Source organism: Micrasema longulum, unplaced genomic scaffold (assembly GCF_059751315.1).
Source record: "Micrasema longulum isolate JH-2025_06_02 unplaced genomic scaffold, ASM5975131v1 h1tg000923l, whole genome shotgun sequence".
Taxonomy (NCBI): Eukaryota; Metazoa; Arthropoda; class Insecta; order Trichoptera; family Brachycentridae; genus Micrasema; species Micrasema longulum.
In genome coordinates this window covers 1-21927 of record NW_028278114.1, presented here as the reverse complement: position 1 = coordinate 21927, position 21927 = coordinate 1, and the positions used below count along the sequence as shown (strand labels likewise).

The following is a 21927-nucleotide window of genomic DNA, read 5'->3' as shown; positions in this document are numbered from 1 at the left end:
TTATGTTACAAATGTTTTTTTAGTAAATTATAATTACTTTTTTTCTTATAATTAAAAATAAACGTAATGTAATACAGTAAATGTACTCAATATACTTGACTAAATTATTGCTAGTGACAAGACTCACCAAGCTAATTTATATTGTTTGTCGATGAAAATCCTTTACAAAAAACTTATAATTACACAATTTATCTAATACTGAATACTGCTAACTAAACTATACGAAAGCTAATATTTACAAACGTCTCGCAGCTACAAAGCGCAAGGACGAATGGAATTCTAGAAACTGAAGATTTTTTAAATTACAAAAAAATACATTGAGCAAAGTAGTTTTGGCCAGTTTGCATGATACAAACAGGGCTTCCAATCCCGCAGCTGATATGGGATCTCGCGTGTTTTAGTGCAGAGCTTAAATAATATGTTTTAAGTATTCAGATATTGTTATATTTATTCAGTTAGTGACAGGTATAGAAACTAGCGAAACTGTAATATAGTTTTTATTTTTTGTTTTATTTATTAGGGATATCAACAGTAATACATGTAACAAAAATACAACAAAAAAATATACAGAGAATAAAACCAATGACAGATATCCACAGAAATACATTAAATACACGTACAATACATACTAGTGTGTTTGTGTGAGTGTAAGTGAGTGAGAGGGTGGGTGTTATATTGGAATGAGGGTGGACATGTGTGTAAATATTGCACAAGTGTCAAGTGTCGAAAATATAAATATATCTAAAATATTAAGAATTAGAGATAAAATATAATAAAATAAAATAAGATAAAATAAGACTTTATTATTGAAACTAAGTATAAGACAAAAAAGTATGTTTTAAGACGCGCATTTTAAATGTTATTTTTTTTACAATCAAATGGATCAATAAGGGGAAAGTTCAAATTACATTCACTAACCAAACGTATAAGTGGAGAGTTCTGGGCATAGTTCGTACGAACTGCTGGCAGATGAAATAGAGAGCTCGACGTGTGACGGGTGCGGTAGCCGGGGACATTTAATGATAACTCCGACAAAAGAGCCGGACTATCAAGGCGTCCACTAAGTATGTCATGAAGCACCCCCATGTCCAACAGTAGACGGCGATCTTCTAAAGTAAGCAAGTGGTGTTTTTTGCAGGAAGACATATAATTGAGATCGGTATAAAGGATATATTGTCGTTGCGCCGGCAATATTTTAAAAACTGTTCATGAGATTAACTTATACCTTCCTGAGTTGGGTCCGATTAAACCCAGTGGTAAATTATCGATTGTGTAAAAAGTAATTTTTATATGTCATTTTATTTAAATAAATCATTAGAAAAAATACCACACATCTTTTCATGATTAACGGCGTATTGTGATGAAATAATAATATTAAATAACCCATAAAAATGTTTAAAAAGCTACATTTAAAACAAGCATGTATTTTTTGAGACAGTGGGCTTTAAAAGTTAATAAAACAATGAACTTTTTGAAGACGGATTTTATTATACATATTTTTTTTCGATAGCAAAAATAAAACTATATAATTTTATTTTGAAAAAATACTTAATTATATTTTATTGAAACAAATTGTGTAATCTTAATTAAAAAATTAAAATACTTTTAATGGGGAAAGTTCACTTAACTTAAGATATATTGCAGGCGCAACGGCGATATGGCAGTTGGCAGCTAAGATGAAAGTATATGATCAACCAAATAAAGCACTTTCCTCAAAATCCCGGATCCCGAAAATCCCGCGGGATCGGGATCAGAAAATCATGCGGGATATCGGTATAACGGGATCTCGGAAGTTAAGAATTTTGGAATCTCGGGAAATCGGGAAATCGGAAGCCCTAGATACAACGGCACTAAAAGTAAACAAAAAAAAAAACAAACAAAGCTTGTTTTAACATGTTACGGTTAACATGATGACGAAAGCGATGATCGTGGGATGATTATCTTTCACGCTAAAAATCAACACATAAAACGTCAAATTGATATTTTCAGTAATTGAGTCGGTATTATGTAGTAAATTAAAATGACTTAATTTACCGGTTATTATTATTATTATTAGCGTAAATATTGGTACAAATTATATTTAGTAGGTTTTTAAAATCGGTTGTATATATTGTAAATGTATATTTTTTTATATTCAGTGGTCGTGTCCTTATTAAAGAAAGTTTTTCTATGCAAGATTCTATTTCCTTTTTAAAATTTTATAATATCATGTGTTCTTTTATATAGTATGTATACCTAATTCATTCATTTTGAATTTTTATTATATTGTAATGTACCTAAATTGTATAATATAAATACAGATTTAATTTCATTAAAACAATACGCTGATTAATAAATTTAATTCAATTAAAATCTTGTTATAAATTATGTGCTCTCTTCTCTGCCTAGCAATGTATTAAATTATGTGCCAACTTTAAAGCAATAATTGGTTATGCGGGTACATGTAATAAATACTAATAATACTTTTTCAATAAAATTGAACTATCAACTACCTATATAGTTAACTACCTATAGGCATAATGGTGAATGTTACACAGTGTGTAAAGTAATCGCTTAGCCCAGCCGATGACAGATCGTAAAATCTGAAAAAGCCTAGACTTCCATATTCTTGACAAATTCATCTCCCAACAATATTTTTAATTAGTCGAAATTTTTGTAGACGAGGACTGAATTTAACCACATGGGGGTTATTAAGATAAATAATATTTTAGAGAAGGGAACATGGATGTCTGGGCATTTACGGGGCTCACGATCATAATCAGCTGGATTTAGTGGCCGCTTTACTCACTTTGTAACATTCACCATTCTGCCTATGTTTTAACACACATTTTTTTATTCGGATAAAAAAATTAAATACAATAATACTACTAAATACAATTTTTACATGAATTAAATACATATATTTACATTAACGTTTCCCATTACGTAAAAGAATAAACAATTCTTGTGTAGGTACATAATGGGGAGTGACGTCTTACAGTTGTTTGTTTATTTTATTTTTTATTATTAATATTTTTAGGATAACATATCGTCGTTGCACATCAAATATGGGCCATGTGACTCGGAGCACATTCTGAGAAAATCATCAAAATGCTACTTTTTGGCATAAAGTAATTAATATTTTAAATAAATATATTACTTTATTGAAAAACACCGTCTTTTTCCTACTTCGTCCATACACAGAAGTGTTATTTTCGGTTTAGTTTTTTTTAAAATCGTTTTTATCGATTTCCTCAGAATGTGCTCCGAGTCACATGACCCATATTTGATGTGCAACGACGATATATAAATTACACAAAAAATATAAACGGTGTCTTTAATCAGTGCTGCACAAAGAAGAATTATAAATGTAACTTTTTTTTTTGTTCATTTCCATAATTCAATTCTTCCAACTGTTGATTTTTGTGAAATCCTATGTTCATATTTTTTTGCAAGTATGACACGCTCATATTCGTTTAAATTTAATAAGATAAAATTAATGTGATTCTTTGTGATTCCTCCTCGACATGCAAAAAATATGATAAAATTGAAAGAAGACATATTTGTGTAAACGCAAGTAATTATGCACGCATACTTTACAGTGACACTGTATGTACCTACTATATATAACAACACGTGTTCAGAAAACCACTGCACAAATGCATTCCGTTAACATTCCGACAAACTCATATCAGACAAAAGCAAAAGTTCACGTCACGTGTTGTACCGGCTACAACAACCAACGGAACAAATAATAACTCATATTTTACGTCATGTATTTATTTAGATACTTGTACAAATAAAATTTGAACACCGTAACTAATAAACAATATACAGGGTGTTCTTTAAACCCTGTCACATCCGAAACCACGATGATCAGTATGAGCAAGAAGACATATTGGCACATTAAAATAAATTTTTAGAACGAATCAAATTTACAAAAATAAAATATTAAAATAAACAAATGGTTGCTTCATTCTGCAGGGGAGAAACGAGGGGAGTCTGATATACCGTCAACCGCGCAGTGGCGCCCCCTCGCTTCTCCCCTGCAGAAGTACGCAACCATTTGTTTTTTTAAATATTTTCTTTAAAAAAAATTGTTTGTTCTAAATATTTTTTTAAATATGCTAATATGTCTTCTTGCTCACACTGATCATCGTGGTTTCGGATGTGACTGGGTTTAAAGAACACCCTGTATATACAAAAATAATTTCAAAAACAAAACATTGTTAAAAAATCCAAACGCTTTCCGATGACACTCTATCTACCTATATGGATATTTGTTTTTAACAAAAATCGCCATCCCACGAAACGATGCGATAGACCCAGCATCCCTAATAACTTTTGGCAACTCATTAAACATCTTAAGTCCTTTATGATACAGATTGTTTTGAGTTGCCTGGATTCTTGTTTTGGGGAGTCTGAAACCTTCACCTCCCCTCGTAGGATAGCGATGAATTTCGTTTTTACGCTGAACATCACAAAACATGTATTCGGGCTATAATTTATATTTAAATTTAAATATCAACACTAAAGTATTCAAAATTACTCTTTGCTTTACCGAAAGCATGTTCAGTACCGTCAACATATGATGAATTTTTGTATATGTGTTATATTCTCCTAAGAGAACGCAGTAATTAATTAATTACTACACGTCTTGCTGATACACGACTAACCTTAGTGTCGATTAAGGAAGTGTCATTAGCTTTAAACGGAAAATCAATAAACAAAGCGGCGGCGCTTGTGGAATACGGAAGTTTGTGTGCATATCGATGGTTCAGTTCGTATAAATAACTAGCTTTGAAAAATGGCTGTCCTAAGTTTTGACTCGTCTAAATTGATTTGTAAAAACTAATTATGTATATCACCTTAAGTGAAGTATATGTAAATATAAATATATAAATATATTTATGTAAAACATGTAAACAATGAAGAAAAAGATAAATAAAGATAACGAAATCTCCATCTTAGAACGGGCTGAGCCATGTTAGATGGAGACTATCATAAACAGAGAATACTCTGTTTTCATTTTACATTAATTAGTTTTATAGATTCCCTGTATTCAATTTTATAACCACTTACTCGACTGTAAGATCTGTTTTAATATAGTAATAATAAAAAAATTAAAAAATGGTTACCGGTTTTCGAAATATAGTTGTTTATGCAAACTTACACAACGTTTTAATTAGTCATGGGGCTGAGAGATTGTTAAGTATATTTATTTCCATATAAAAATTTCTATCCATTATCTACAACAAACTACAGTGCACACTCGCCAATAAGGAGAATCCATGCGTTTGCAAATGAATACGCAAATGATGTAGATATATTTAGTATAAAACTTTTGAATTTTAAAAGGCAGTGTATCAATTTACTACCTTCAAATTAAAACACCTAAATAATACTATGTTGATTTAAATTGTTTACCGTTTTTTAACTTAAATCTGTATTCTAAATTAGTATTTTTCTAACTTCTTCTAATTTTACGATTTTTTAAATTTAATATAACTTGCACTTGAAAAAATGCACTTCTGTTCTCTCCACTGCAATATATGTATTATTCTGTATACCCATATATTTTCTACTAACATGTAATAATGACTATTTTTTTCTTACTCTTCTTAAGTCATTTTTATTTTTTGTTACTTTCGTGTAAAATGCATTTCTGTCTTCATATTTAAGAATGCACTTCTGTTCTTTCCACTGCAATATAAAGATGTACTATATATTTAGTATACCCATGTATTTTATACTAATATGTAAAGATGATATTTTTAATATTTTTCTTTTACGTCTAAAAGTCATAAATATTTTTTTGCTACTTCTGTGTAAAATACGTCTGTCTTTATTTGTATATATGTAAACTAATTTTAATTACTCATATTATATATGTATATAAAATCAACATATTGCTGCTCTAACTATAATGTGTCATTAATTTTGAAGATGTTTTTTAACTAACTATTGACTTAAACTTATTGTCTTATATTTCACTTAAAGATTCTTCTCATCTTTTCTTTATATGTATGTGTATTTTTATGTTTTTCTTTCTTTTTTAAAAATGTTATTACTATTTTATTTTATTTTTACATCTGAGCATGTTTTTCATTCTTTATTTCAATTCTTAACTTTTGATTACTCTTACAAATTTTCTTCATTTTTAATATTATTTTCATTTGTAAATACTCACTACAAACTACAAACTTAAAAATATCTTTTTTTACTTAAATTTTAATTTTTAAACAACTTTCATTTATGTTTTTTTTCCTTCTCTTTTTTATACTTTCATAATTAACCTTGCATATAATTGCTTTATAATATGGAAACTTCACTGGTCCATTAGAGTTAAGTCTAATTATGTAAAATATTAAACTTTGTAACTGTACTGTATGTTTCCTAAATATTTTAATTTTTTTTATGTATGTAAAACATGTAAAGGTCTACTATGCGTTGAAATAAATAAAAAAATTAAAAAAAAAAAAAATAACAAGAGACAACCGATAATTTTCAAGAGTTATGCCTTTGTAAAATTGAACACGAGTATTTTTCAATAATATATAATGGATAATTGTACTGTATAAAATTGTAAACTCTTTTTGACGTCCCAGAAATACTTGAACTGATAAATTTTAGAGTGCCCGCTGTCAACACTAGGAGTACTTGTGCTCCAGTACTTCTCCCAACCGACATCGACATAGGAATTCACAGATACCGAGACTGGACACTGGACAGGTAAGGTAACACTCGTGGAGCGGTTGCACACATTACAACAGAGATGAAGAACATTTAAGAGAAGGTAATATAGAAGTCTAGGCATCTACAGGGCTTATGACCTATTAGTATGAGCAGCTCCCCAGGGAGTTGAATCCAGTCCTTGTCTACAAAAATTTGGACAAACTCAAAATATTGTTGATAAATCCACCTGATAAATCCACCTGTTCCATGAAGAAGGGTAGAAATTGAAAAAATAACATTTTCAGGCGTTGCCTAGTATGTAGGTGAAATAATTCAATTAGATGAATCTCACCCGCATAAATAAAGGTTTCAGCTCTTTCAGTTAACAAACATCAACAGATGAAAGAATTGAAGGAACATAGATGTTCAAATATGGGCAGAATGGTGAATGTTACACAGTGTGTAAAGTGGCCACTTAAAACCAGCCATTGACAGGTCATAAGCCCTGTAGATGCCTAGACTTCTATATTACCTTCTCTTAAATGTTATTCATCTCTGTTGTAATGCGTTAGTATGAGCAGCTCCCCAGGGAGTTAAATCCAGTCCATGTCTACAAAAATTTGGACAAACTCAAAATATTGCTAACCAATATCTCTTAACCACGATTCTTATTGTTATTTATGGACTTCATATGTATCTAGTTTTGTTAATTCTCAATATTTTATATCTTTTAATTTTATTATTCTACTTTCCTTTTGAAAACAGTTTTAACATAAATTTTATTTTATTAACTTGTTAAAATATAATATTGACTTTTTACATAATTATTTACAGGTTTACATCACATATTTTATAATTTTGTACCTCCGTTTTGTTACTAATCGATTTGTATCGCCGTATACTTATTTTACTGAGCTATAATACTAAATTAACGTTATTCGGATTTAAGTATTTTACACGCATTTCATTTTATTTATTCCCTTTTTCTTCGTTGATATTAGCTTGCTTGATTATTTAATACATTTTTCTTTTTCGCTTATTAAAACACTTTGTTCACTTTATTTGCTTAACAGAATTCATTTCAATAATTTATATCTTTGCATTTTTTGTTCATATATACTTATGTTTTTTTGTGTTAACCTTCATTCTTTTGACTTTATTATTACCAACTACTGCTTTACAAAATTATGACAGGAATGGTCGACTGTACAGAGCTGCTTGGTTTCAAAACAATACATGTGCCAGCCAGGATTTGTAGACGGTACCACCTGTTTCATGTACCAATAAGTAAAACATCGTATGTTAAAAATGCTTTTTTGCATGCTCGTAGGACTTTTTTAATATACAATACAAAATTTAAAAATATAGATTACACAACATCACTCTGTCAGATTTAAAATTTACACTAAAAATGTATTATGTAACTTAGTAGACATTATAATAATAAATATGTACATCTTCCCTCCCCTCCTTATCCTCTCTTCAAGCATTCTTGTCTTTATCCCGCCCAATTTACAGTAACTTAATGTTCTTAAAATAAATATTTAAAAAATCTTTTATTATTGAGTACAAGAAAATAACATTTTTATATGTATGAATTGTATGTATTTATTTGATATGTAATATATTTTCTTAACTAACTTTGTATACTATGTGGAAATCTGTTATTATTTCTGAGTTTATACACTATATCTGTTTGTTTACTAAAAATATGTATGTAGAACTGTTGATTTCCCAAATAAAATAAAATAAAAAATTATCATATCTTTTCAATTTCACATTTTTCGTCTGTACATTTACTTATTTGTGTTGTATTTTTAAGTTCATTAGCATATATATTGTTTATAAATGCCCCTTGGGCGTTAATGAACAAAATAAATAATGGAACTCAAAACTTGGATTCTTTTACTTCCTGTTATATGGAACTACTTCGGGAATTACTATGACTACGTATAAGTGTATAAGTATGACTATGTATAAGTATGTGCACAGCTCTGCTCCAGAATATCTGAGGGAACTCTTCATTCCAGATGAACTAGCTGACAGACGTAATACGCTTAGATCTGCTACATCCACGTCGAGAGGAAAAGTTATTATGCCTCTACGCAAACAGCGCACAAAATTCGACGAACGCGCATTTGCGGTCGCAGGCCCTACGGCATGGAATGCTTTCCCAGCGGAGGTACGAAACTGTAAGAGTGAAGTGATCTTTCGGAAAAAACTTAAAACCCACTTTTTCTCTCAATCATTTGAATAAACCCTTAGCACGTGATGACAAAGTACATTGTTTTTTCTTAAATTACAAATTTAAAAAGTTGAAATTAAATTTATTTATTTATATAATCACTTTGTAAAGCGCCCTTGAGGTATTATATTACGAAAATGGCGCTATATAAGTTATTTATAATAAATAAATAAAACTGAGCCGCCGATATATTTTAGGTATATATCAAGATTGATAATTTATTAATTATTATAATATGTCGTTAGCATAATGATAAAATCCTCTAAAAGCATTATTGCCTTTAATGATTAAAAATCTATTTGAATGTTTGACTCGGCAAGTCTTTTCCGATCTTCCACATTCATAGTTTGGACATGATTTATACTCATAAAAACAATCCTCGTTTCTTTAAATTGTTTCAAAACAAATACCTTGTAAATTTAATTAACTGTTTTGACCAGCAAACTTTAAAAAAAGTACTTTGATTGGGTTTTTAACCATGCTAAATTTATTTATTGACGGACATATACAACCCATTCCAACAATGGTAAACACATTTCCTTATATTAAATACAGGTACAAATGAAAAAAAAATACAACTAAATAATATCAAAGCTAGGATGAAACAAAAAAAATTACTACCCCAAGACAAGATCTGGTCTATCTTAGTGATTTTTAAAATCTATAAATACTTACACCAAAAAAGTCCAGATCTTGTCTCGAGTTTACGATGCGACACAGTCAGGACATAGGTGCATGCAAGCCATAGTTTGGGCTGTGCTGATCAAGGAACAGCACATTATTATTTCGCAACCGGCGGATCGGAACATTGAATGCCACTTGTTCCAGTGACGATGGTACATCAATTAAGCCATTCGATAAATTAACCGGTAGGATTTTATAAATTAACCGGTAGTTTTAACCAGTAATATTTTGTAACCAAACCTTGGAGGATTCGACTAGCATGATATATTTATACATATAATAACTAATATAAAATAACTATCTCACCTGAGATCCAGGTAGCTGAGACTCTGCAACATCCCGATGTTATCGGGAACACTTCTGATTGCATTGTGAAACAGTAACAATCTCTCCAGGAATAAAAAAGCGGTCACTTCATCAGGAACATCACCGAATCTGTTTTTCGAGAGATCTGCAAACAAAAAAAAAAGTTTTAAATATCGAATTCACGTGTATCTGGGAAATATATTTACTAGGGATGGAAAGAATGAGAAAGATATTGAAAGGAGGGTAAGTGCCGGTAACAGGGTGAAGGGAGCACTGAAATCTACCTTGGCAAATAATGTTTGTCGCAGTGGAACTAGCAGTTCATTCAGTTCAGTTCGAGTTTAGTGCCAACCCTAATGTTTGGGAGCGAAGTATGGAATTGGAAAAATAATTACGAAAGTAGTTTGAATGCTGTCAAAATCCAATCTCTCTGGCGAATGTGTGGTAAAACTATGTATGATAGGTGCACAAATGTTGAGATCCGTGAACTGTGTAAGGCTGCGCATGACATGCATTATCGACAGAATCAAGAAAGGGGAGATGCGTTGGTTTGGACATGTAGAGCGAATGGACAGCGAAAGAACGGCTAAAAGGATCTACGATGCGAATGTTGACGGGTGCAGAAAACGAGGAAGACCGAGAAAGACGTGGCACGATCAAGTCCATAAAATACTTGAAGATGGACATGTCAAAAGTAGGAATAATCGGCGTGCGTGCATGAGAAGATGTATGAATGTAGAGGAAGTGAGGTTTGTATGCAAAGATAGTGATATGGCGTTCAATCCTCTCTGCCTACCCCTACGGGGAAACGGCGTGATGGTTTGTTGTTGTTGTTTATATGTATATTTATTGTATATGTATATAAAGTGTACAAATAAATAATAAAAATACATAATGAAAATAATCAATATACTTTAGATGTGTAGATAGTAAATATTGAGTGAATGTTATTTTTTTTTAGATATGCCTAAGTTCCGGGAATACGATGGCAATATCGCCGATCGATCACTTTGCCAGTCATAATTAATATCGTTTTGATAGCCGCGCATCTAACCTCCACGCTATACAACACATTGTTATCTACACAAAAATGGTTACAACGATTAAATAGTCTCCTTCCGCCCTTCTGTCGTAAAATGAGATCGTGATGGCCAATAATTTGGAAGGACAAACGCACTAACAGAACACTAAACACTGCCAGGAATACGTGATCCGAATCTCATGTTGGAGTTTACTACGCACGGCTGCACCATACAGGTGAACACAGGGCCAGACTATTAGAAACTTTTATGTAGAAGCAATCCTAACAAACGCCCATTCAAAATAGGGAGTTTAAAAAGAAACAAACACTACATTGATAAAATACTCGGTTGAAATATTTTTATTTCATTATTATATTTTAAAAATTATTTACCTACAATACTTTTTACTTTTTTATATCTTGCTATTGTTTATAATGTTTTCTCTATTCGCATACTATTGCGTATTTAATTATTATATATTAGGACGTATTGTTAAAAAAAATCTTACTACATGTATACCATTGAATATTCCAAATGCTTTTTTTAATTACTTTACTTTGAAGTACCCTAATTGTAAAAGCCCTCCGGGCGTTTATGTGAATTAAATAAATAAGTGCATATCTAGTAAAAGTATTTTTTAATAACACTGTGGTCAAACATTTTACTAAATGTTAATTAATATTTGTACATAACCACTTACCGACTTTTCTATGTCTACCGGTTTCGAGACGTACCAGCCTCTTCGTCGGGTCACCAATTAAACCAACATGCAAGTGGGAGATACATAATGAAGAAGTTCCGTGGTTTAAAAAAATATACATATTTGTTGATAAACTAAGCCAAATTTTAAAAATATATTTTTTTATGTAATATATTATCATTGCTAAGTTTTGTTATTTTGAAATTACACCACTCAAGTCGGCGAGTTTTCCTGACATTTAAAAGGAGAAAAACATGGCTACCCGAAAATCGGAAATCTATCACCTGCACCGATAAGGGCAGGTATGAAAGTATTGCCGAAGGCATAATTTTACGTAGAAATAATGAAAAATGTCACCAAAATGTATGTGATTTAAAATGCTTATATTTCTTTTCAAAAACAGAAAATTAAGATTTTGCTTTCCCACTTTCATGTTCAATTTATTATCTTCAAATTATTAAAACAAACTTTAGTTCAATACTTATACCCGTATGCAGAGACAAACCTTAAGGTGGGGAAGGTACATTCTATTGTCTTCATCTTCGGGTTATTCTCTGCATTTGAAATTAGAATGTACTTTCCTCACCTTAGGTTTTGTCTCTACATACTTAAGGTGAGGAAGGTACATTCTATTGTCTTCATCTTCGGGTTATTCTCTGCATTTGAAATTAGAATGTACTTTCCTCACCTTAAGTTTTGTCTCTGCATACGGGTATTAGTATTTATATGAGAACCCAGATACCTAAGTTTAGTCTAAATTTAAAATGGCGTAGTCTGCCGGTCTAAAAGTAATTATATTTTAACAATATTTTGAGTTTGTCCAAATTTTTGTAGACAAGGACTGGATTCAACTCCCTGGGGAGCTGTTTATATTAACATATTACAACAGAGATGAAGAACATTTAAGAGAAGGTAATATAGAAGTCTAGGCATCTACAGGGCTTATGACCTGTCAATGGCTGGTTTAAGTGGTCACTTTACACACTGTGTAACATTCACCATTCTGTCTATATTTAAACATCTATATTCCTTCAATTCTTTCATTTGTTGATGTTTGTGAAGTTAAAGAGCTGAAACCTTTATTTATGCGGGTGAGATTCATCTAATTGAATTATTTCACCTACATACTAGGCAACGCCTGAAAATGTTATTTTTTCAATTTCTATACTTCTTCATGGACCAGCTCTTTAACTTCACAAACATAAACAAATGAAAGAATTGAAGGAATATAGATGTTCAAATATAGGCAGAATGGTGAATGCTACACAGTGTGTAAAGTGGCCACTTAAACCAGCCATTGACAGGTCATAAGCCCTGTAGATGCCTAGACTTCTATATTACCTTCTCTTAAATGTTCTTCATCTCTGTTGTAATATGTTAATTATATTTTAGTTTAATAAAACTTTAAAGTATATTTTTGAATAGAAATACCTTTGAAAATTAATGTTTTTATCTAATTTATGTTTATTTATTTTTTTATTATTAGCGATTAAAAATACATTCGTTATAAAATGGCAAAATCGTATGATTTCCTCATTTTGCGTGCGTTTTACCAGACGTGCCTTAATATAATTGAATTATTGTTTTTAGCCTCTAAATTTTTGGAACAGCTTGTGGGGGTGAGAATATATTTAGACATGTTTACAAACAGGTATTTTTATTGAGTAATTTTTGGTCTGATTTACTTGTCTCAAATAAAAACCAGTATCTCCGTAACAACTGCAATGACCGAAACTGGCATCATATCGAGCAAATCGAACGAAGGCGTCGGCGTCGGCGTCGGCGACGGCGGGCGAAGTAAATGCTATGAGAAATGAGAGTTGACAGAGGAATATCGGATTACAACATTAGAAATGCTAGCAAAGTGAATGGATTAGGTTGTCCAAGCTCAAGGCCTTTCCACGAGAGAAAAAAATGTTAAATCTCAACTATTCACATATTCAACAAACTAAACAATATATTTTTTTTAATATTTATTTATTTTAACAAATAAAACAACATACATATTTGTATTTTTGTTCCCGCAAAGCCGAGACAAAGCGGGTTTAATTATATTTTTTTATTTCAAAAATTTATATTTGGTAAGTACACAGTTTGATAATAGATGAAGAATATAATATATTTATGTGCACACTTAAGTTTCACTTGCTGTTTTTAATAAGTTTTTGACTATTTTTAAATGTATTTACGTTTTTTTCCGCACGATTTTCAACAGGCATTAAATTAAACAGTTTTGGTGCTACACTTCCCATTTGTTCTATCTCCATAGTAGTTCTTCTTTCGTGGCACCGTCAGCTGCTGTCCCGATACTCGTCGGGTCAAGATCTGGTGGGTTACTTTGGATTTAAAACTGCAATCGAGGAAATTATATGTCATTGTCTTATACTGAGACTGTTTGTTAATAGGCAAAACGATAACATAATCAAATAATATTTTATTATTATCTTTTGCCTCAATCTTTATTTTTACAGGTACGATAGTTTTTAAATTTTGTTCTTGTAGGTTCAAGACTCTGTCGATTTGAAACTTAGGCCCCATATTCTTAATCCATATTGAATTATTGGGTCAACTAGCCCCAAGTAAACTAGTCTCCGCACTGGGTATGGTAGGTATGGTTTTAAGTGGTATATGTTAAGCAGGCAAATTCTAAGCTTATTGCAAACTGTTTTTACCTGTTCTTCCCAATTAAATGTGGAATCTATAATAATACCTAAATACTTATATTTTGATACAGGATCCATTTAGTTCAGTGGAATGTGTAAAAGGCCTTACATGTGGACAATGCAATAGATATGACAATGTTGTCTTGTCCCAGCTCCGTGAACAGGCTCGACCGCGCGGGAAAGAACGCTGGGACAATGCGAAAATTCGGCCGCAGTTCCCACATGAACGCTGCGAAAATAAATACACGACTGCATTTATTACGAGCGAATTCACGAAAAACATTGTTAATTTTACACCAAGATGTATCGGAATTGCTTAAGGACGAACTAAATAATTAAAAAAATTGTTTTCTGCCGCCATTTCCGGCAGAAAATTTATTTTGGGAGCGACGCGGTGCCCACGCGCGATGGTGGGGGTGATCATTGTTCCGCGGAGATAGCCTGTTCGTCTAAATCGGTGGCGATGTCTCGGGACAATGTTTTGTTCTTCAAATTGCTGTCCGGGGACAAAAATTATGTTTTATTGTCTACGCGTAAACGGCCTTTAAAACTGAAATAGTGTGGGGACCATAGTATGAGAGACAAGAAAGTGTTATTGTCTACGCGCGCAGTGCCCAATGGACCGATTCAGAAAATAATATAGGTTATTTATTGTTTCAACGGCTCATGACTTTAACAAAGTATTGAAAATTGTATATTATAAAAACGCAATACAAAACACTTATTTTATATAAAAAACATGGAACAAAAAAATTCAGTGGCATACACATAAAAAAACATAAACACTTAAATCCATCACTTTAAGGATACAAGACAAAAAAATTAAAAACAAAAAAATATATAACAAAAAAATATATTTATAGGAGTGATAAAGACAATGCGATGTATCAGAATGTATTCCTTTATGTTTTTTACTTTATTTATTTATTTTATGTAATCACACAAATACATACATATTACAAAAAATATAATACTAAACGTATCCCAAACTCTATGAGAACCCAGGGCCCTGTGTTGAGTTACAACAAAAAGGAAAGTGGAAGCACATACATAATTAAATAATATTAAAAAAATATATATATATATTATTACATAAACATACATATATTTCAAGGGGCATCTGGACAACGCGCCTTATAGTATATAAATCTATGCAATATCTCGCAACAGTCTCCTGCAATGGTCTCTTCCCTTAGACAAAATCCAGACTTGTACTCTTTCTGAAAATGGCTTTAGTTTTGGAGTTACTTAATATGTTCATCCGGGACATAGAATACTCTTGGGGCCACAAAAGAGAAATTCCTCTGAGCAAACGTCGTACGTGTTTTTGGAATAAAATCATTAAAATTACAGGAAAACCTCGTACGAGCATTCTGCTGGGATCTACTCTTGTAGCCGCATGACGAGAAATGTGTGAATGACTTTTTTTTTTAAATATCTAATGTCCAGTACCTTCATGAATTAGAATAATGTCTCGGATGGAAAAGTAGGGAGACATCGCAGTATCAATCTTAGTAATATTTTTTGTACGTTTATATTTTATAATGTGTATAAAATATAAACGTACAAAATTATAATGTGTATTTGTGGTTCAATTTTTATTATTATCGGTATGTTTTATAATTTATAATAATTGTGTCTCATTTATTTACTATGAATGGCATATTTACTAATTTATTTTTATGATTCAATTTTTATTATTATTACTTGCATGTTTTCTAATTTATATTTATATTGATTTTTTCTAATGTTATTATTATTCTTTGAATTTATTAAGCATCATTTAATGAAATTAAAAATATAAAAAAACACACGAAAAAAATAAGGTCCTTCCTAAACACAGAAATTTCCTAGCTAGTCGGGACCTGAAACAAATAAACTCTGTACGTTTAAAACTGTGAAATACTAAATAAATAAATAAATAAATATTAAGGTAATCAGCGTCAGAGACAGTACTACAGTCAATAATAACAGTTTTGAAAAATTATATAATTATAATTTTTGAATTAGATTAAACGATCAATAGACAAATGAGTGGGTAATAAAAAATGTGAAAAATTAACTGACGTAACACTATTAAAATACTATTATTATACTTTATTACACCTAATTGGAAAAATTACACTTTTAATATGGATCCCACCGGTGCATTATTTACATTTCTGGAACCATTTTTCACTTGAATTTTGATTATTTAGGGTTTATTTATGGATAGATTCGTGCGGGTATAAAATTTCAAGGTTAAATTTTTTTACGGCATGTTTTATTTTATTTAGTTAAGAGGGGAAGTTTTAAAAAAATGCCAGCTGATATAAACACGTGTGATAAAAAATATTGCATATTTTCAATGGATCATTTTTTCATTCCATTTTCAGTATCAGTTTATCAGAATGGGTTCATAAAGTTACTTTATTTTATAATCGATAGATTAATTATGTACGTTAATAATTAGTTAGTATGACTCAATGTGAAATCACTGTAAATGGAGTTATACTAAAACAAGTAGAGGAATTTGTGTACCTGGGAAGTATGTTTACTAGGGATGGAATGACTGAGAAAGATATTGAAAGGAGGGTGAATGCCGGGAACCGAGTGAACGGTGCACTTAAATCAACCTTGGCAAATAAAGGTTTGTCGCAAAAGGCAAAATTAGCAGTTCCCAACGGAGTCCTGGTCTCGATCCTGATGTATGGGAGCGAAGTGTGGACTTGGAAAAACAAGGATGAAAGTAGGCAGAATGCCGTCGAAATGCGATCTCTCCGGCGAATGTGTGGTAAAATTATGTACGATAGATGCACAAATGTTGAGATCCGTACATTATGTAAGGCTGAGACAAGCATTATCGACAAAATCAAGAAAGGAGCTCTGCGCTGGTTTGGACATTAAGAGCGAGTGGACAGCGAAAGAACGGCTAAGAGTATTTACAATGCGAATGTTGATGGATGCAGAAATAGAGGAAGACCGAGAAAGACATGGCATGACCGAATCCAACAAATACTTGAAGATGGACATGTCAAAAGTCGAAATAATCGGCGCGCGTGCATGATAAGATGTATGAACGTAGAGGAAACGAGATCTGTATGTAAAGATAATGATGTGGCGTTCTATCCTCCATGGTTTGTTATTGTTGTTAATAATTCGATTCGATTTGATTATAGCGGGGTTGATTGATAACAGTGGCGCTAAATACAACTTCCACAAGTCGCACTAGACGATTCTGGGCAACTGTGCACTATGCAGTGTAGTCAACAGCTTAGGAAGTAGGAAGCCGCGGGACGTGGGATACACAAATAGATAACGGGCGAGATAATTCCCAATGGTGGTCTCTCCCATAGTCCCGAGTCCCGAGTCCCGAGTCCCGAGGCCGTCAGACTAGTATAGAAATGCCGAGAGTAATTGATCGGCCAGTAAAGTAAACAACTCGGCGGAATCAATTTCCCAGCAGACGAAATGGGTGCGTTAAGTAGTGAACTTATATATGATAATTTATAAATACCACCTGTTCATCCACTTGTTAATTCCTTCGTCTCTGTTGAGATATCTGTCTGAGGGGAGTCTATTTGGAGTTTTATATTTAAAACGGGCAAAGATACGCCGTAGTCACGACGCGTCGTGTGTCGTATAATTCAGACATCAACCGTCTTAGACCTATTTCAGTCGACCGTAAAAATCCATAAGACTCGATAAAAATAACATAGGGTTGATTTATATTTATTGTTTTATTTTATTTTATTGAAATAAACGGCACTTAGTGCATATTAGTTGCATAAACAATAAAATACATACATGTACTTAAGTGAAATTACAAGTAAAATTAAGTATTTCAAACAAATTATTACCTAACAGTTATTTACGAATTAAGGAGTAAAAAAAGATAAACAGTTTAAAAATTATATTACCAGTTTTAAAAATATTAAAAAATATATATATTTGGTCATAGAAATATTTTAAACCTGTAAAAAAAACTATGAAAGCAACACGTATTAATAAAAAAATTAAAACCATTTTAAATAACACTAAACGATATTTATTTTTTAATTACATGTTTTATTATTTAAACTACTACTTGGGTAATTAGTATAAATACAAACTGATATAAAAAATCGTATGCAGAGAAATATTTTGTACTTTTAAATAAAATCAAGAAAAGAAAAAAAAATAATAAAGAAATTTAAACAATTTTGAAGAATATTAAGAATTATACTAATAATAAGAATATATCATTATTTTTTATTTATTTCATGGCAAGAAAACGCCAATAACTAGTGCACGATGACGCCGATTATCTCCACTCAATTTCCTCTAGCGGGTTTTTTTTTTTACCTGAAAGTAACCGCTGAATATATTTTTTATTAAATACAAAATACAATAAATATCAATCCACCCTAAGTTAACCGTGAGGTGTGGATTTGGACGATACATGTGAAATGTGACTTAAACCCGCAAGTTAAAATAATACTGAATAATTTTTGCGTGTTCATCAAAATGGGTAAAATAAGTCATAAATCAATTTGACTTATTGTTTAGTACAATTGGATTTATTATTACCTCACTACAAAGTAAGGACATTAACACATTTTAGCTATTTTATTGGTCGATAAGTAATTCGAGGATTACAAAATATTTTTACATAAATCAATATAAGTTAAAAAGAAGAGAGATCAGCGAAAAAAAATTGAGACGAATTCAAAGTATGTATTACCGAATCATTTTTAGGTAATATAAAACAAGCAACTAAAATTGGAATACTTTATTATTTATAAAACAAACAAAAAACATTTCTGTCGATTCCGTATCTATCCTCAGAGGAAAATTATTATTAAAGTAAAATATCACGAAACAAATTGATTTCTTGAGCAGTAAAAATGAGCTCACGTTCGTAAAAATCGAAGAAACGACAATACAATATCGGGAAATCGGTGACAATGCCAAAATTTGCAGCTAGAAATAAGTGCACCTATTGTATAAACGTATATTAAGCAACAATACTAAGTTTTCTATTGCCTAACTCTTAAAACTAATTTCCTATCCTAAAAAATGTAACATATTATTTGATTGAAAGCATGAAGATAAATGGATTAATATAATAATTAAAAAAAATATTCATTTAACAAACAACATATTTGACATTACATAACGTTGCCTAAAAATTCTTGGAACCGTCGAGCGTCGTTGTGAAAGTTATTATAATAAATCATTTAATATCATCCAGCGCCCAAAATAAAATAATCTTCATTGCATCAAAGGTAGGTCCATTTCCGTGCTCCTTTTCTTGATTAAAATATTTCTAACCTTTAAAAAAACTTAATGAAATTCGTTTTTTCGCTACAGTCCGCTTTTCGTTAACATTTGGTTTGTAGTGATTTTTTGTTTGTAAAAAATATTATATTATTTATTTGGGGTACTACTTGCAAACCCGGCAAAATCAAAAAGAAAAAAAAGTAAGATATGAATTAAAACTTATTCAGAATACATTTTTTATAATAATTTTAACATTGTCAGTTAAAAAATTAAATTTTAAATTTTTAAGACTTGACTCCTAAATTATCGGCTTTGTAGCAAACATGGCAACCTCTACTTAAGTATTGCAAAGTTGGTAATGTATAAAATTAAATGTATTATTTCACTACTGTTTCTTGAAATAATCATGCTTATGTCATCACTGTTTACGTATAAAATATTTACTGATTATATATTTTTTTTTTAAGTTTAAAAAAAGTAAAAGTATAAATTGTATCAGTTTCCTCAAAATAAAGAAAGATGGATTTTGCCGGGTTTGCAATTAGTATCCCTCAATTATCTATTTATTCTTTTACAATTTACAGAAACATTTTACATCATTTTGAAACATGCACTAAATACAAATAGTATGTAAAAAAGTGGGGAGTTTTATAGAAATACAAAATAAACATGATTAAGTATTATAATTTCATAATTTGTAATCGATTAAATATCGGCGGTTTATTGATCCGAGCGATTTGTTACGTTTGTTTTATGAATTTTATCTGTTTTTTTATTTCACATTTGTAATATTCACTGTTTTTTAATAATAGAGATTTTTTATAATGAACTCCCGGGAGAGCAATATTATATTGTACGGATGAATAATCAAAATCTGCTTCGAATGTATAATAATGCCCCGAGTACATAAGGACAGGCTCGCGGTTCGCCTTCACAGCTGGGAGAAAATGGAAGCATTTGCTCCCCACACTTCACAACTCGCAACACACGCCGAGTTATTTATATCGAACACGTTTACTTTATCAAAATATACTCTCCAATTTCTTATACTCCAAATGCGGAAGAACCAAAGTATGTGAATAAAGTTTAGTGAAGAGAGTGAAAACACCGAACTGAGTTTTGAGAAGGGTTTAAAGAGAATATTAGGCAAAATTAAAGTCCGATAACGGACGCAGCACCCTTTTGTAACGAGCGTTTAGAGGTTGCGGCGGTGAAACTGGCTCGGCAGCTCGGACACGAGCTACGGATGTCTCGGGAGCGCCTCATCGCGAGTTGCCTCGTCGATGACGACCTTTCGGGCTTTATTCGAAGGTGCTAAGGGACGCGGGATTGGCGTGGGAGGAGGCGAGAGTGCTGGCTATCGATAGGGTCTCCGGAGGCATCTGATCATGTCTACATGCTATATTTAAAAGCAGACGTGGAAAAAACGAAAGAAAAAATAGCGAAAATACGGGAAATAAGTTCCGTACATACTCTGGGTCTACGTATCAATGCGCTGATTTTTTTGCAAAACGTGGAAAAATTACAATTTTCACGTAACAATATCAAGTTATACATAATTATAATTCATAAGATAACATACCAATATCTTGTGTGACCCAAAAATACCTTTAAAGCTAAAAGGAAAGGTATACCAGACTACAATTAGACCGACGATTATGTATAGCTCCGAATGCCGGACTATGTACAACTCCTACACCAGGCAACTTGAAAAAGCAGAAATGCGAATGCTCAGGTGGTCGACAGAAGCATCGTTAAAAGATAAATTTAAGAGTTCACGCATTTGTGGTAGCCCGGGTGTCACTGGCATAAACAGTGAGCTGGGAAGAGAGACAGCGTAGATGGCACGAGCACATATGACTGAGACCCCAAGGCCATACAGTAAATAGGGCAATGTCTATAGATCTTCCCCGACAGTTATTAGGAAGACCAAAGAATTCCCGGATAACTCAATGTTCCAAAATCCTGCAGAGAAATAGCCTAGATGAAAGTGACACCTGGAACAGAAGATTATACCGCCTAAAAACGAGGAGAGCCGACCCCAACAGCCTACCCAGGCAATGGGTTGGTACAGGGCCAGGAAGAAGAACTGGGACCGTTATTTCTAATTACAATAAATTACTATCTATAGGCGAAATACCTAATGCACCTACATTGGGGCGCACAAACGTCATTAGCCTTTCTATGCCTCCACCAGCATTCCCGTTTGCAACTTGTGAGCGTCTCTATAATTTTGTACTGTATTATGAACCCACCGCATCCTTCGTGTGCGAAATAAATTGTAAGTAACCTACCTCTTTTTTTCCTCGAGGTCACAATATAAATTATATATGTTTAACTTTAGGCTAATGATATTTTGTGTTATTGTTTCGACCATATTCCAAAACTAGCATTACAATCGAAGGTTAGACA

At 31.8% G+C, this 21927-nt stretch overlaps 1 protein-coding gene across 2 annotated transcripts in view; it reads right to left on the bottom strand.

Annotated features, from left to right (window-relative positions):
- The window catches only part of Lrch (Leucine-rich-repeats and calponin homology domain protein), a 62226-nt gene extending 52192 nt beyond the window's left edge, over positions 1-10034 (bottom strand). For both annotated transcript variants that reach the window (XM_088231824.1, XM_088231823.1), the window contains exon 1: positions 9890-10034. In XM_088231824.1, coding sequence (XP_088087950.1) covers positions 9890-9921 — 32 coding nt within the window. In that variant the 5' untranslated portion in view covers positions 9922-10034. The remainder of the gene's footprint in view (positions 1-9889) is intronic.
- Between the last annotated feature and the right edge of the window lie 11893 nt (positions 10035-21927).